Genomic DNA, 15,842 nt, shown 5'->3' on the forward strand with positions numbered 1-15,842 from the left:
AAAACATTTTAGGGTTTAACAACAAGCTCAGGAATCTATTCTATAAGTGGTATTCTTAAGTAATAATAGAATTTTAAATTCCAGCCACCACCCCTCTCCTTTGCAGCACCCAGATTTTGTATAACCACACGTGTCTCCCTCAAATCCCCTCTTGCGAGGAGTAAAGAACTTTCATCGTTTAATAGAACTCCAAATACTTAATACATGCCCACATATCTGACTATTACTATGATAAGCATGCAATGGAAAATTCTTAGATAGGATACCAAGTAAATGTCCTACATAGAGAGTTAGGACATATACTGACTCCCCTTAAGAGCAAATATTTTTTTTTCATTTGACTTAATTATTAACATTAATAACAATGAAGAATAAAAATGCATTGATATAAGTGGTTAAGGACATCATATCCTATCAACTAACATTTGCTGAAAAATGAACCAGGGACCCATTTTGTGAAACATTCGCTTTCATTTCTGACTCTGTAGTTTTTTACATTTGTCCCGTAAGCTGAGTTCCCATTAAACTTACTGTAAATGACACACAGTACTACATGACACATAGTATATATAAATACACCATTCACTTCCCTGATAAAGGCTTTTCACTGGCATAAGGGAAGGCCTTAGGCATGGTATTAAGGCACATGTGAGAAACAGAAAATAACATTGCACAGAGATAAGTGGTTCATTCGAAGTCTCATTGTTGGTAAGTCTTCTGATTACAGAAATACTCTACAAATATTTAGAACTACTTAATAATTCAATAAACATTCCCTCAAACTGTTCCTCTTGTCTGTGTAAGTAGTTATGAATCATGTGTGTGAATAAAAGGCAGCTCTGTGCCTCTGGACAAATATATTAGAGATTAACAAATTTAAGTCACTTTATAGAATGTACTCAGTGTTTCCATCTCTGCCAAAATGTTTTGAGGTCAGTAGGGACAGTGTTATGATGGACCACCTTTTACAGACGAAGAAGCCAGGGCATTACCCCAGAGCTACTTACCTGAGAGCACGTAGTTAGCTCAAGAGACAACCTGTGAGTCGATCTATGTACTTCCTTCGGGATTCTAGTATCTACAAGTTTGCTCCTTTCTCACATCCACACTGCTTTGTTAAATAGTCTGGGGGCTGACAAAACGCTGATGACGTCGGCCTTCTGAATGTTTAGAGTACTTGTATGCATGATTGCATTCTTATTCTTTCCTGTGTCTAGGATACTTTTCCTACATTCTTACTATAGGTTCTTTGAACGCATGGATTATATATTCAGCCTCTGTGGAACTACCAAACAGTTTCTAGCACAGAGCCAAGCACACGTAATTCCTTAAAAATACTTGTTCATTCACTAACTAGATGCAAAAGTTTTGGGACACTATTCCTGGTAGAGATGGGAGGGAATTATAGGCCACAGGCAAACAGGGCTTCTTTCTTACCCAATTCTGAATTTTTTAATTCTGTGGGAATCCACTAATCTTCCTGTTTTCCTATTTTCAAAAACTCACTATAAAAATGTTTTTTTGACAACATCCAATATTTACAATGAAGCAGACATTTTCAAACAATAGTGGTGGGGAATGTAATCTTCCTGTATATAATTTATTGATATGCAAATGTATTATTTAAATGGCAACTCCAGCAATTCCAACTCTACAGTGTTGCCTAAGAAATAACTAGTGTTGGGGCGCCTGGGTGGCTCACCTGGTTAAGAGCCTGACTTGATTTTGGCTCAGGTCATGATCTCAGGGTCGAGAGACTGAGCCCGCCATCAGGCTCTCCATCGAGCATGGAGTTGGCTTGAGATTCTTTTCCCCTCCCTTTCCCTCCCCGCTGCTCCTCCCTGCCCCACCCTGTGTGCACATGCACGCATGCGTGCTCTCTTTCTCTCTCTAAAATAAATAAATAAAATCTTTTTTAAAAAAGAAAAAAGAAATAACTAGCAATGTTCAAATGCATCCCAAAACTTTTACCTTAAAAAGTAAAATCAGGAGACAAAAACCAAAAATCCTAGCTATAATCCAAGATTTCTCTCTAAATTCAGTGACTCCTAAGATAGGGTATGAGTCAGATAAGCCAGTTCTTTGTTCTTGAAATAACTTTCACATACTTGAAAATCATTTCTATTCTTTTAGTCATTTTCATTTTAATAACAATTTTTCCTCCATTCATACACATTAAATTTAGCCTGTGAGTGAGTCACATACCTTTATTACATGATGCTTTTCCTGGAACACAGGGATTTTAAACATTTGGCACCAATAGGTCGTACCTTTGTTTGGGATGGGGACCTGTCTTAATAAAAAGGGGAGGGGGACACAAAGTCACACGGTTAAACAGCATGTAAGTAAAAACTCTCACATGCTTTCAAGAAACCCACCCTTCCAATCATAAAAACCTGAAAAAACTTACGTCCTGATTCACCAGGTCAAAGTATGGTATGGCTGTAGACAACACGGTGGTTTTCTCCGGATTCAACAGCCGCAGACTCTTAGTGCCACGATTGGAGTCATGGTACTTGGGGCCGGCTTCGCCCACATCTTCATGATGGTAAGCCCAGATCACTCTCACAGTGCTCTCCTGGTGATCAGACAGGGGCATCATTATGTCTCATGAGAGCACCATCCTTACCACTGAGCTGAGTTTAGAGAACTCTACTGAAAGCCGGATAGAGACGTGAAGAAAAGAGAATAATGACATTTGGAGCCCTCAGTATGGTCTCTAGCATTAATTGTGTCAATTTGATTAAATCATTAAGTATCCAAATAGACGAGTTTCTTTCTGGAAGAGACGATCTCTCTCAGCATGCAAGATTATGTCTTCCAAGAGAGAGCAAAGAGCAACGGACCCGGTGGTTATGCTTTCGTGCACATGGCAGCAGTAAATCATTGTCACGCTAGGTCTGCAAACTAGCAACTCACAGTTACCAAGCAAATATTCTTGTTAAGACACAAGGATTCTAGAAAATTAAAACCTGTTTTAATGCTATGCAACATTTTAGGGAAAAAAAATAAGCAGAATGAAAATTAAAATGACTTTCCAGGTCAGCACCTTTACGTTCATAATAGATTTTTCCCAAGCACTAGCCCAGTGACGTGTATGAATTGACAGAAAGTGCAAACACAGGAGGAATTTCTGATTTGGGGTTTATTATCCTAGAATCTAGCTTCAGTCATTTATGAATCCTCGGAATTTCCAAGGGACTAGGGTATCCCAACTAGGGAAAGTACTGTCAGGTGAAATTGGTTTCCATTTAGGAAGCAAGAGAGATTGCCCAAGGGATGCTGGAGCAGGGGGAGGGCTTGCTGAGTTATAAAGAAGTTGTTCAGTCCTCCCACAGATCAAGGTGTCTGCCAGATCTTTGTAATAAGAACTTTGAAAATAAATAATAAAGCAAAAGCTATTTACTTTAAAAGCTATATTCTTTCTTAATAAGTCAGATGACTATAATTATTTTTCCAATTAAAGTATAATTGCACTGTATATTACATAAAAGGTGATCCATGTCTTTGCATGTGTTTTTTTCCTTCCTCTTTTACTCTTTATGCTGAATGTTAATCAAAACTGCTTCAGATTTTTACATTCCTATTTTTAAAGCTTTGATTTATCAAATAAAAAAGATAATTTGATTGATCTATACAAAATAAAATCGATCCAAGAAATTCATGGAAACTTCCCAAGTACCACATGAATTATATACCGTCTAAATATTTAATTTGCATATGCATAAAGATATTAATGTTTGCATGAAGTCTGACAATAAGAAATCTTGTATAACATGTCAGTAGGCAATTTTAATCAATCTACTATTCATCTCAATTTTAGAAATTTACAAAAATGAACCAGTCACAAATCAGATGAATTATACCCTGATATTCGGTATCATCATTCCTTCTTGTGTAATACATTTTTTCCAACCTTTATCTATTGTGTATTCTCAAACTTTATAGAGAAAAAGCTGGAAATCTTACAGATAAAATCATACTCATTTTAAATGGCCCTTGAAAATGTGAGAGTCACACAAAAATTGCCTTTCTTGAAATATATAGTCTTAGATTTTTGTGGCTTCTAAAAAGATTTCAAAGATATCCTAAAACAGACTGTGTGACTTTGTTTTCAAAGGTAAATATTTGTTCCTTTCATTCTACAAAGTGTTTCACAACTGTAAACGAACAACATATTCATGTATGTATTCTCTCGTCGACTCCTTACCGTTATACTCTTATCATTCATGTCACAGGTATGCAGTTCTCTGGTAAATTCAACTACTGTGTGGGTACTATTTTCCATGGCATACTCCAGGTGGTAATCTTGCTGAGCATCTTTTTTCAACTCTCTATTTGCATTTGTAAAATAATCCTGTGGAAAATATGGAAAAGAAAAATTAGGACATCCCAGATTCAGAGATTAGGAATATTTATAGGACCTTAAAAAACTGAATATGGGTTTGTAAAAACAAAATCCTGCATCTATAGTCCTTTTTAAAGTCCTGGGAATTTTCAAGGAGTTGGAGTATCCCAACTAGGAAATCAGTTCCCTATGAAAGTGGTCCGTATTTGAACTTCTGGCCCTTCGGGAAAATGCGATATAGATTTACAATCACCACATGGTAGAGAAGATAATTCTGTATCTAGAATATATTGCAGGCTACATGGGAATGCCAAAGAGGAGTAAGGATTCTAAGAGGGAATGAGCACTTCCAGTTGAAATGATCAAAGAAAACTTCCTGGAGGAGATAGAGTCAGGAGTCTTGAAGAGAAGAAGTATTTCAATGGAGTTAAGTATCAAAGGGTGGAGTTAGTAGAGAGGATTTCTCAGTATCATAGAGCATTGAAAGAGATGGAATAAACAGACATTCAAGATCACCTAGTACTTTTCCTCCATTATACAAATGAAAAGAGGAACTTCCACACTGTGAAACGGCTGGCTCCAAAGTGAATTGACTAGTTTATGACAAAGATAGAACCAACCCAAGGTAAGCACTTTTTCCACTGTTAACCCCAAAGTTACAGGTCATTTCAGTATGTGTTTTAGTAGCAAATGCTTATTAAAATGAAATGCAATGGGAAAGTATGGAAAGAAATGAAACTCGTTCAATTACAAGATATTGAAAAACTGGGGAAATTTTGTTTTATGGATCAGCTATGATTTTTGTACTAAATTTGATCAGTGGTATACAGATCACTTCTGGGAGGCAGACAAATGCAATGGAGAGGCCATGGGCTTTGAAATCAAATGGCGAGGACCTGACCGACCCCTAGCTCTACCCCTAAATAGCCTTGGAGAATTGTTGAAGTCAAACTCTGTGAGCTTTTGTTCTAACATTAGTAAAATGGGGTTAATACATACCTATTTTATGGATTTTGAAAGATAAAGAAATGAAACAGTATGGGGGGGGAAATTGCCTATAATGGTTATTGCCAATTTAATGCTAATATCCTTTCCCCTTGCAATGTAGTTTAGTTTTTATCCAAAATATTTCCCTAGACCACATGCCATTTACTTGCTATATCTTACCATTCGCCTACTATACTACCACTTGGCCCTTACTAATACATTACTATATATATATAGTAATGTATACATACATACATACATACATACATAAGTATACCAGGAAAAAACTTAAATTGTAAATGTCACACTCAAATGGATGGCATTTTGCATTTTTATTCCTAGTACCTTTTTAAGGTAGCTATCAAGTATGTGTAAATTTGACATTCAGATATATGCTCAGACCCATTATTGGTGATGCACAGAGCCTAACTAATCTTTTTTTTTTTTTTTAAAGACTTTATTTATTTATTTGACAGAGACCCAGCGAGAGAGGGAACACAAGCAGGGGGAGTGGGAGAGGGAGAAGCAGGCTTCCCGCCGAGCAGGGAGCCTGATGCGGGACTCGATCCTGGGACTCCAGGATCATGACCTGAGCTGAAGGCAGACGCCCAACAACTGAGCCACCCAGGCGCCCCCTAACTAATCTTTTTTCACCCTGGTGACAACTACAACTCACTGAGTACATCCCATGCAACAGGCCCAGTTTAAGCATGTATTAATACATGCATTAACTCATTTCCACCTTCACATCAGGTCTGTGAGACAAAACTGTTTTCCTATTTCACAGACAAAGACACTAAAGCATAAGAAGGTTAAGCATCTTGGATGTCTGGGTGGCTCAGTTGGTTAAGCGGCTGCCGTCTGCTCAGGTCATGATCCCGGGGTCCTAGGATCTAGTCCCATATGGTTCCAGGATCAAGTCCCGAATCAGGCTCCCTGCTCAGCAGGGATTCTGCTTCTACCTCTGCTTCTTCCCTCACTTATGCTCTCTCTCCCTCAAAAATAAATAAATTAATTAAAAATCTTTTAAAAAAGAAGGTTAAGCATCTTGTCTAGGATCACACAGCTGGTAAGTAGAAAAGCCAGTGTTTAAAACCAGACAGTCTGACTCAAGTCTGTATCCTTCTCCACTGTTATACACCGTAGTGGCCACTGCAGGAAAAGTATGGGTTAGTTTATATTTTTCTGTCTACGGAAAATATCTACATTAAGGTTTGTTGGTTTGTTTTGTTTGTTTATTTGTTTGTTTGGTTGGTTTTTTACATAAAACATTACTTTTTCTACTGCTAAAGTTGGGGGCTGTCAAAAAATTTATTCTGAGAACTGGTTGTAACAGTGAAAACAATTCAAATGAAATATTCCTGTCATACTGTGATTTTCCCACTTTTGATCACACAGATTTTCAATGCGTAGATGAAATAATAATGTCTATAGACAGCGAGGGATTAGGATAAACTGTGCCTCTATACTGCGTTCACCTTTCACTACACAATTCAAGCAATCACAGTTTTTACAAACCAAAAGAATACAACACAAAATGCAATCAGTTTGAAGAGTAGAATAATTATCCTGGTCTTGCAAGTATGTTTCCAAACCCGTTAGTCCCACAGAATATCCAGCTGGCCCGCCAACTTTCCATTCCTTCTATTTCCACTCACCAATAACAATTTCTTTCAGCTATTCAACCTTTTTCTGGCTTTTCAGATAACTTAGCTATGAGAAAATGGGAGAAACTTCACTCAGGTCTCCCTGAAGTGAACACGTCTCGAGCACGTCTACCCTACGTAAACTGCTGAGTGTTCAAGATTGTGAAAAGAGAGCTGCCAGTTAAGTCAAAGCTCAAGACTCCTGGCAAAATATGATTGTCTAAAAGATGCTGATATCTTCAAACTTATTAAGGGAAACATGAATGGATTTTATTATGACTGAAATGTGAAATGTCCTAAGCACCACCGTAATTCCATTATATTTTCTCCAAATTTTCCAGTTCTTAAGGCCTATTTTGATACATGTCTTCAGATTTGAGCCTAGCATAGCCTAGCTATCAAGATAGAATTATCAGTTACATGTTTACTTGAGCTGGCCCTTCCTAATGCTTAGAAATCCACATGTTAATCTCTTACTATTTTCTCAGGATGCCTCCCGAGACAAATATTCTAACCTTCTCTATTTAAGATGCCAACATTTCCCCACCCTCAGCTTATGATCATGCATCTCACTTTAAGAGAATTTCAGTTATGAGACATGACAGGTCACATCTTGCCTTCTTTCTATCCCAAATAATATTCACTTTTTGGACTCATAAAAAATACTAATCTAAAAGAAAGCAGAAGAGAAGAGAAATATAAAACAAAGAGCAGATGGGACAAGTAGAAACCAAATAGATGTAAATGAAATAAAAGGGAAATATTACATTAGACCCTACAGGCATTAAAAGGTTAATAATATGCACACCTAGATGTAAGAAACTTGGATAATTTAGATGATAAACAGGCAAAGTTTGAAAGACACAAACCAGCAAAATTTATTAACGAAAACAGATACTCTGAATAGCCCTATAGTCTACTCATGGGTAAAAACCTTCTTACAAAGAAAATTCTAAGCCAAGTTGCTTTCACTTGGAATTTCACCAAATATTTAAGGAAGAGGTAATATCAATCCTTCACAAATTCTTCCAGAAGGTAAAGAACAGGGAGCACTGTCTAACTCATTGTTGGATGCCAGCATTACCCTGACACCAAAATCAAAGACATTACAAAAATATGTATTAGCAAATAGAATTTAGTGATTTTTAAAAAAGGATAATATATCATTATCATGCAGAGTTGGTTCAACATTACAAAAACAATCAATGCAATTCATCATATTGAAGTCTAAAAAAGAAAACCACGCAATCATCTTAATAAATGCAGAAAAACCATTTTGAAACATTCATTCATGGTAAAATCTCTCAGTAAACTAGCAACAGAAGGGTACGTTCTTAACCTTATAAAAAGCATCTACAAAAAAATCCTACAGTAAACATCATAGTTAATGATGAAAAACTAAATTCTTCCCCTAAGTTTGGAAACAAGTAAGTCTTGGGAATAAGACAAGGATGTCCACACTCCCCACTTCTGGACAGCCCCACTGTTGACTGTCTACTTCTGACAGTTTATCTCTCTTATTTCCATTCTTTAACCATAAACATGAAATTCTGTCCTTGACATTATCTCCTTTCTTCATATTTCAACCTTTGGGAATCTCATCTACTCCAAGAGTTTCCAATCACCACCTTCACATATCCAAAAGTTTATTGGATAATTCCACTTGGAAGTCTTAGTTGTCACTTCAGAGTGCAATATATCCAAAATTGTATTCATCCTTTGTCTGTAAGACTTGTTTTCCTGAATTTATTTCAGTATCCTGCCATTCTCCCACCATCCAAATTCAAAATTGCTGTCTTCTTTAACTTCTTCCTCTGTTATTCACACTTCCACAATCCTATCAGTTCCTCCTTTGAAAAAATATCCCATCTTTTACTTCTACTCTAGTACAATTTCTTCTACCTCACTTCAGACTATCACCTGCATTATTTCTGTCAAAATTACTCTCAATGTGTCACTGTATTTTATTCAATGGCATATAGTACAAAGTTCTAAAATTTAGATTCAGGTTTTTCTACAATTTAGCCTAACCTGGTTTTTCAATGTCTGTCATTAATCCTACCACATGATCTCTATTATATATTTCTTATTCCCCTCAAATTCTGCCTTTTTCCATCTCTTTGCTTTTGTTCACACTCTTTCTTTTCTACCCCTCCCCCACTCTCTTCAGCCCACTGAGAAATCCTCTCTACTAACTCCACCCTTTGATACTTAACTCCATTGAAATACTTCTCTTCAAGACTCCTGACTATCTCCTCCAGGAAGTTTTCTTTGATCATTTCAACTGGAAGTGCTCATTCCCTCTTAGAATCCTTACTCCTCTTTGGCATTCCCATGTAGCCTGCAATATATTCTAGATACAGAATTATCTTCTCTACCATGTGGTAATTGCCTGGAAATAGAAAGTGAATCTTATCAATCCAGTTATAAATTGGTACCTTTATAATATAGTTGTTGGTGCTGTAAATGGAACAAAAAGAGGGAGACAGATTATTTTCTCAATTGCTCTCAATTACATTTACATATGGTTAAGATCGGTGTGGAATGTGTTTAACCAGATGCTAGCGTGAGTTTGAGTCGGCATGATCTGCCATGCAGACACATCTGGTCCTGAAATCTGGGAACGTTGCTGTGACCTTTTAGCCCTAAATGGACATGAATCTTATGAAACCGACATCAGCATTTAGAAAAAAAAAAAAGTTTACACATGCAATAGCTCTTTGAAACTGTTTTACACTAAGAGGGCATTCCCTACCTATTTTAAAGAAATAAAGCAACAACAAAAAATGCAAAAAAAAAAAAAAAAAGATCTAAGAGAGAGAAACCATGTTTCAGAATGTTTTCAAATGCGAATTTATATCCTGAGCGACTTGCATATTGCAGATGCTTATTAAATATGTGTAATTTTAAAGGGAGCATCCTGCCTTTCCTTTTGCTAATTCTAAATAAGGGGATAATTTTGGAAATAAAAGATAAGAACTCAAGAACCATCAATCCAATATTCACATCTTACTGGTATGGAAATAGTTTAACTTGGGGGGAGCAATAGTATTCCCCAGCAGCACCTTCTTTCTTCCTTCAATCTGTATTAAGAAAATACATGAACTAACCAAACACCACCTTAATGGTGTCAATATTTTACAAGTAAAAAATGGCATATTGGCAAACCTTAAAAGCGCAATTAAGGAGGAGAGAAAAAGGCAAAAAAAGGCAAAAAAAAAATCTGAGTCCCAAATTTCCTACCGTTCAACTGTTCTTGCCAGGAGGAAGAAAAGAAGGAAGGGAGGGAGGAAAGAAGAGTTGAAAAGAAAGCAAGTCACCCAAAGAACAGTCAATCTTGAAAATCCTTCGTGCAGATTGGCTAAACCTAAAAAAGTATGCTCAGTGAGTTTAGCAGTTACCTCACAGTTTGACAAAGGGATACGTGTTATCTGAGTGGATAATTACATGGAATCGTTATTTTGTATCATTATCCTCTTGGGGGGGAAAAAAAATAACCTGCAGAATGAAATTGACAGTAAAACATTGACCAATTATGAGCCTGAATACCAATAATATCACCTCGAAATTTATATTCACAAAACCATACTGTACAGTACTAATAAGATATTCAGGAAATTCTCCCAGATCACTTTTACAATCTGATTTTCACCTTTACAATTAGAACAGAATGGCACCCCTTTTACCCCCATTCCAGATCCTATTTGGCAAACAGAGCCAGATAGAGCACTATTGTACATCCATGGTAAAGGCCATTCCTCAGCCATCTTCCCATAGTGCTTGATATTCTAAGACTTTTACAATAAAAATAGGAATATTGATCACAACACAACTCTCACTGTCATGGTCGGATGTCACAGCCATTATAAAAATCTAATTGTATGATATATATTGTATATATTATAAATTAACATGAAATACTGATAAAAGTAGGCTTCAATTAAGTATCATTAAAAATGGACTTTACTGGGCGCCTGGGTGGCTCAGTTGGTTAAGCGACTGCCTTCGGCTCAGGTCATGATCCTGGAGTCCCTGGATCGAGTCCCGCATTGGGCTCCCTGCTCAGCAGGGAGTCTGCTTCTCCCTCTGACCCTCCCCCCTCTCATGTGCTCTCTCTCTCTCATTCTCTCTGTCTCAAATAAATAAATAAAATCTAAAAAAAAAATAAAAATAAAAATAAAAAAATGGACTTTATGAGGACAAGAGGGTTGAGGAGGATTCAGCGAATCATGATTCTGTAAAGATTTTGTAAGTTTAAAAATAAAATTTGAAGATGTTTTAATTATGTAAATTTGAAGAAGTCATTCTTCTTCATGTTTATTCAGTTCTAATGTTCTGTAAAGTGAAATGTGAAGTTATGTTACTCTAGCTAAATGGCTTTATATGGATTTTTTTTTTTTTTTTTAGATTTTCTTTATTTGACAGATAGAGCACACAAGTAGGGGGAACAGCAGAAGCAGAGGGAGAAGCAGGCTTCCTGCTGAGCAGAGAGCCCGAGGCCCGGCTCAATCCCAGGACCCTGGGATCATGACCTGAGCCAAAGGCAGACGCTTAACCTACTGAGCCACCCAGCCGCCCCTTTATGTGGATTTCAATCATATTCTAACTCAAATATCTACATTAAGATTAACTTCAGGGTGCCTGGGTGGCTCAGTCAGTTAAGCATCTGCCTTCGGCTCAGGTCATGATCCCAGGGTCCTTGGATCGAGGCCCGCAGTGGGCTCCCTGCTCAGCGGGGAGCCTGCTTCTCCCTCTCCCTCTGCCTCTGCCCCCTGCTTGTGTTCTCTCACTCTCTCTCTCTCAAATAAACAAAAAATCTTAAAAAAAAAATCAACTTTAATAGGAATTGTCATTAAGGTATTAGTTTTTGCTTTTATTGTGGATTATTATTTTAATCAGGTGCTTAGCTTGCTTTACCTTTTAAAGATAAAATATTACCTATTACCCTTGAAAATCTGAGTTGATAATTAGACTCCAGCAATAAAGTTAATCCGCAGTTGTGTCATAAAAATGAAACATGTTCTCACAGGATATTTTGCCTTTTGAACACAGGCTTTGAAAAAAATGATGAAATATATCATTGAGATTTCAAAATGCTGTGTGGCAAGAGTAAAGTAAGGCAGCATGAGCATCCGTTGGCATTTATCACTTGGCATGATAGGCAGGAGTCCTGACTGCCACTTTAAAACTAACATTCAAAAAGCTGGCTTTGAAAATCTGCACGATTGCTACAATCTCTTGTTAAAAAACATGATTACACAGATGTTAAATTGGTTCTTAGTCATTGTCAATCTTTTTTTTCTCTCTCTTGAATAAAATCTCTGCAACAGAAAAGAGCTTTGACTGGTACTGTGGTAAGCAGGATGAAGTGAAAACTCTTCTGGGTGTAATAAAAGATATGAATAAACCCTGTTCAGCCTGGAAAACCAAATGTAAGCACAGCTGCAGGGGAACCTTGAGAAAAATGTTACCATCTGCCATCACTTTCTTCAACAGGTGCTTGTAGTTTTTCCTTCTTTTTCTGAATCTCAAAACCCTTGTGAGTTCAAACATTTCTGTTTGTGATATCAATTTCTATAGTAAGTGTCATGGTGGTTTAATAATATCGGTAGTGTAATAATACATATTTTTGTGTTAAAGAGAATCTTGATCCTAAAAATATCATGAACTGTATAAACAAACTATATAATTTTCAGATTTCAGAGTAAGCTGGTTTTAATAAGTTATTTCTTCACTAATCTTAGAAACCGGAGTGGAATGTCAAAACAGAAGGGGCTCGCCTTCTAGAAACCACTTCAGATAAAATTGAAACTCTTTAGGTCTAATAAGGGATCTGTTAAATAGCTACTGGAATGCCAAAATAGGAACCCTATTAGCTTGCGTTCCAATAAGGGGCCCACCTGAGCAATCTGTTTGTTCTTTAAGTGCCACGTTCTGAAAATACACATCCTGGATTTTCCCCTACAGCCAATCATCTCAGTTCAGTTTTCATGTAGAGTAATTTAATACTTTGCTATAATCATAGAATTATCAGAGATAGAATGTAAAATGAACATTTTGACTCTTTAAGTTGACAATAAACTTCAATGGAAAAAAAACAAGCAATTTTAGGTTTTATCACAGAAATAAGATAATATTTTACCTTCATCCTATTCCACCATCTTAGTTTTTTAAATTTTAGATGACTTTTCTTAACTACCCATGACCACTGTATGTATGCAAGAAGTAAATTTTGAAAACTGGTTCCTTCCTCTTTTCTTTCCTTCCTTCCTTCCTTCATTCATTCCTTTCTTCCTCCCTCCTTCCCGCCTTCCTTCCTTCTCCTTTCTTCCAACACATATTTCATTCAGCAACTAGTATTCCTCAGCCCCTGCTGTAGGATTGGAGGCACATGACTATACAGGACAGCAGACAAAATCCCTACTCCGATCAAAGTCATAATTTAGTTGAGGGGAGGGAAGCAATTTAAAAATTATTTTTAATAATAATATAACCAAAATGTCTAGATAATAAATACTTAAAGGAGAATAAAACAGATGATAGAGAGTGACTGGAAAGCCTTCAGGCTGAGTGATCAGAAAAGCCACTACTGAGGCAATGATACTTACTCTGAGAAATAAACTACAATTAGGAGCCAGCCACAAGAGGTTATAGAGGAAGCAGATTCCAGGAAGGGAGGGCAGCTATGGGAAAAGACCTGAACGGGGGTGGGTATCCAGTTTGAGGAAGCAAATAAAAGCCAGGTGGCTGAACTATATAGTGCCCAGGAAAGAGGTCAACAGGGATCAAAGGAGGCCCCAGAATTTATGATACCTTATAGGTTAGTGTAGGGAGTTCAAATTTAATACTAAGCTTATATAAAAGTCATCTGAGCTTTAAGCAGCAAGTGACATATTCTGATTGATATGAAAAAGTGTGTGTGTGTGTGTGTGTGTGTGTATGTTACTGTGGCTACCATGTAGAGGATGACAAGAAGGAATAAGAGTGGTGGTCAGAAGACAGAAGTCATGGGGTGCCTGGGTGGCTCAGTCAGTTAAGCAACCAACTCTTGCTTTCAGCTCAGGTCATGGATCTCAGGGTCATGAGATTGAGCCCCACGTTGAGCTCCATGCTCAGAGGAGAGTGTTTTAAGATGCTCTTCCTCTGCCCCTCCCCCGACTAGTGTGTGCACGCTCTCCCTCTCTCTCTCAAATAAATAAATAAATCTTAAAAAAAAAAAAGGAGACAGGAGTCATGCGGTGGTCCGGGTGGTCTGTGCTTGAGTGGTAAGAGTAAAATTGAAGGGAAGGGGGCAGGTTTTCGATTTAGCTTGGAGGAAGAGTCAACAGAACCTGAAGATGTGTTTCATATGTGGGTGTAGGAAAGAGGAGACTAAAGAAAGACTCCTAAGCTTTGACTGGAGCTACCAGGAGATGCCATTTACTGAGACTAGGAAGGTGGGAAAGAAACAGGTTGAGGGTGAATGAGGTTAAATTTGAGGTATCTACCTAGACATCTTCCCGGGGTGGGAAGGGTGGGAGACAGAGAATATGCAGACTGGGAGGAGATAAATCAAAATAATGCCGCTACCAAGTTTCAGAAACTCACCAACTTCACATTCCGTTTCTCTCTTGAAGCCCTCCAAATTCTTCTGAGTATATACAAGTCACAAAGTGTTCTTTCCTTTTTTTTTTTTTGAGATTTCAAATACACATTCACTAAACCACATACACTATACATAATTCAAATATACTGAAACACACAGTAGGAAGATGAAACACCCTCACATCCACTGTAATGGGGCAGTGCACACCTGTCCACAGAGACAGGACAACTTCTGAGGCAGGGTAAAAAACAACATAGACAGTTTCCAATATAGTTGCTAATATCTTCTCTTCTATTGAGTTCTTGAATAACCTAAAAGCATGAATGTGGAATAAAGTTATTTTTAGCATCACCCTAAAGCTGGAAGACAACCTGAAAGACCCTTGATCCTAGCTCCCACCAAAGGAGGAATTCTCTTAAAATATTTTTTTAAAAGATCAGTTATTTGAGAAAGAGAGAGCATGAATGTGGGAGGGGCAGAGGGAGAGGAAGAGAGAGAATCTCAAGCAGATTCCCTACTGAACTCAGACCCCGATGCAGGGCTCAATCTCATGACTCTGAGGTCATGACCTGAGCCAAAACCAAGAGTCAGACGCTCAACCGACTGTGCCACCCAGGTGCTCCTCTCTCAAAAATATTTTTAAAGAGATGATTACACATTATTTAATACCTCTAGTGAAAAGCTCATGAATTTACAACTTCACAAGGCAACTCATTCAATTTTAAGACCTCTCATTGTCAGAAATGCATTTGTCACACTGAACTAAATAAAATCTTCTACGCTTTAATATATTAATTGAGTCTTTTTTCTTCCTTCTGGAGCCTAACAGGGAGCATCTAATCCATATTTCTTGAGGAAGACTGTCCCCTATTTCAAAAACAATGATCACATCTTTCTAATCATTCTTTCTCCAGACAAAACACTGACAGTTCTTTCCCATTACCCAGGGAACCCCAACTTCCAGAGATTTCAACCAGGTTTGTAATCCTCTTTTAGATCTCTTAAAAATGTTATTCTAGAACTTATCTTCTGATGTGATTAGCCTAGTACAGAGTACACTGTCAATATTACCTCTCTTGGGCGCCTGGGTGGCTCAGTTGGTTAAGCGACTGCCTTCGGCTCAGGTCATGATCCTGGAGTCCCTGGATCGAGTCCCGCATCGGGCTCCCTGCTCAGCGAGGAGCCTGCTTCTCCCTCTGACCCTCCCCCCTCTCATGTACTCTCTCTCATTCTCACTCTCTCAAATAAATAAATAAATCTTTAAAAAAAAAAAAAA

The 15,842-nt window shown here is 37.6% G+C and overlaps 1 protein-coding gene across 1 annotated transcript in view; it reads right to left on the reverse strand.

Annotated features, from left to right (window-relative positions):
* MOXD1 (monooxygenase DBH like 1) overlaps positions 1–15,842 on the reverse strand; it is an 88,457-nt gene that overhangs the window by 62,264 nt on the left and 10,351 nt on the right. The window contains exons 2-4 of the mRNA XM_081829024.1: positions 4,211–4,357; positions 2,411–2,578; positions 2,206–2,289 (exon numbers count right to left, since the gene is read on the reverse strand). Coding sequence (XP_081685150.1) covers positions 2,206–2,289; positions 2,411–2,578; positions 4,211–4,357 — 399 coding nt within the window. The remainder of the gene's footprint in view (positions 1–2,205; positions 2,290–2,410; positions 2,579–4,210; positions 4,358–15,842) is intronic.

This window comes from Leptonychotes weddellii, chromosome 8, assembly GCF_054177405.1.
Source record: "Leptonychotes weddellii isolate Sample4059 chromosome 8, ASM5417740v2, whole genome shotgun sequence".
NCBI classification, from domain to species: domain Eukaryota; kingdom Metazoa; phylum Chordata; class Mammalia; order Carnivora; family Phocidae; genus Leptonychotes; species Leptonychotes weddellii.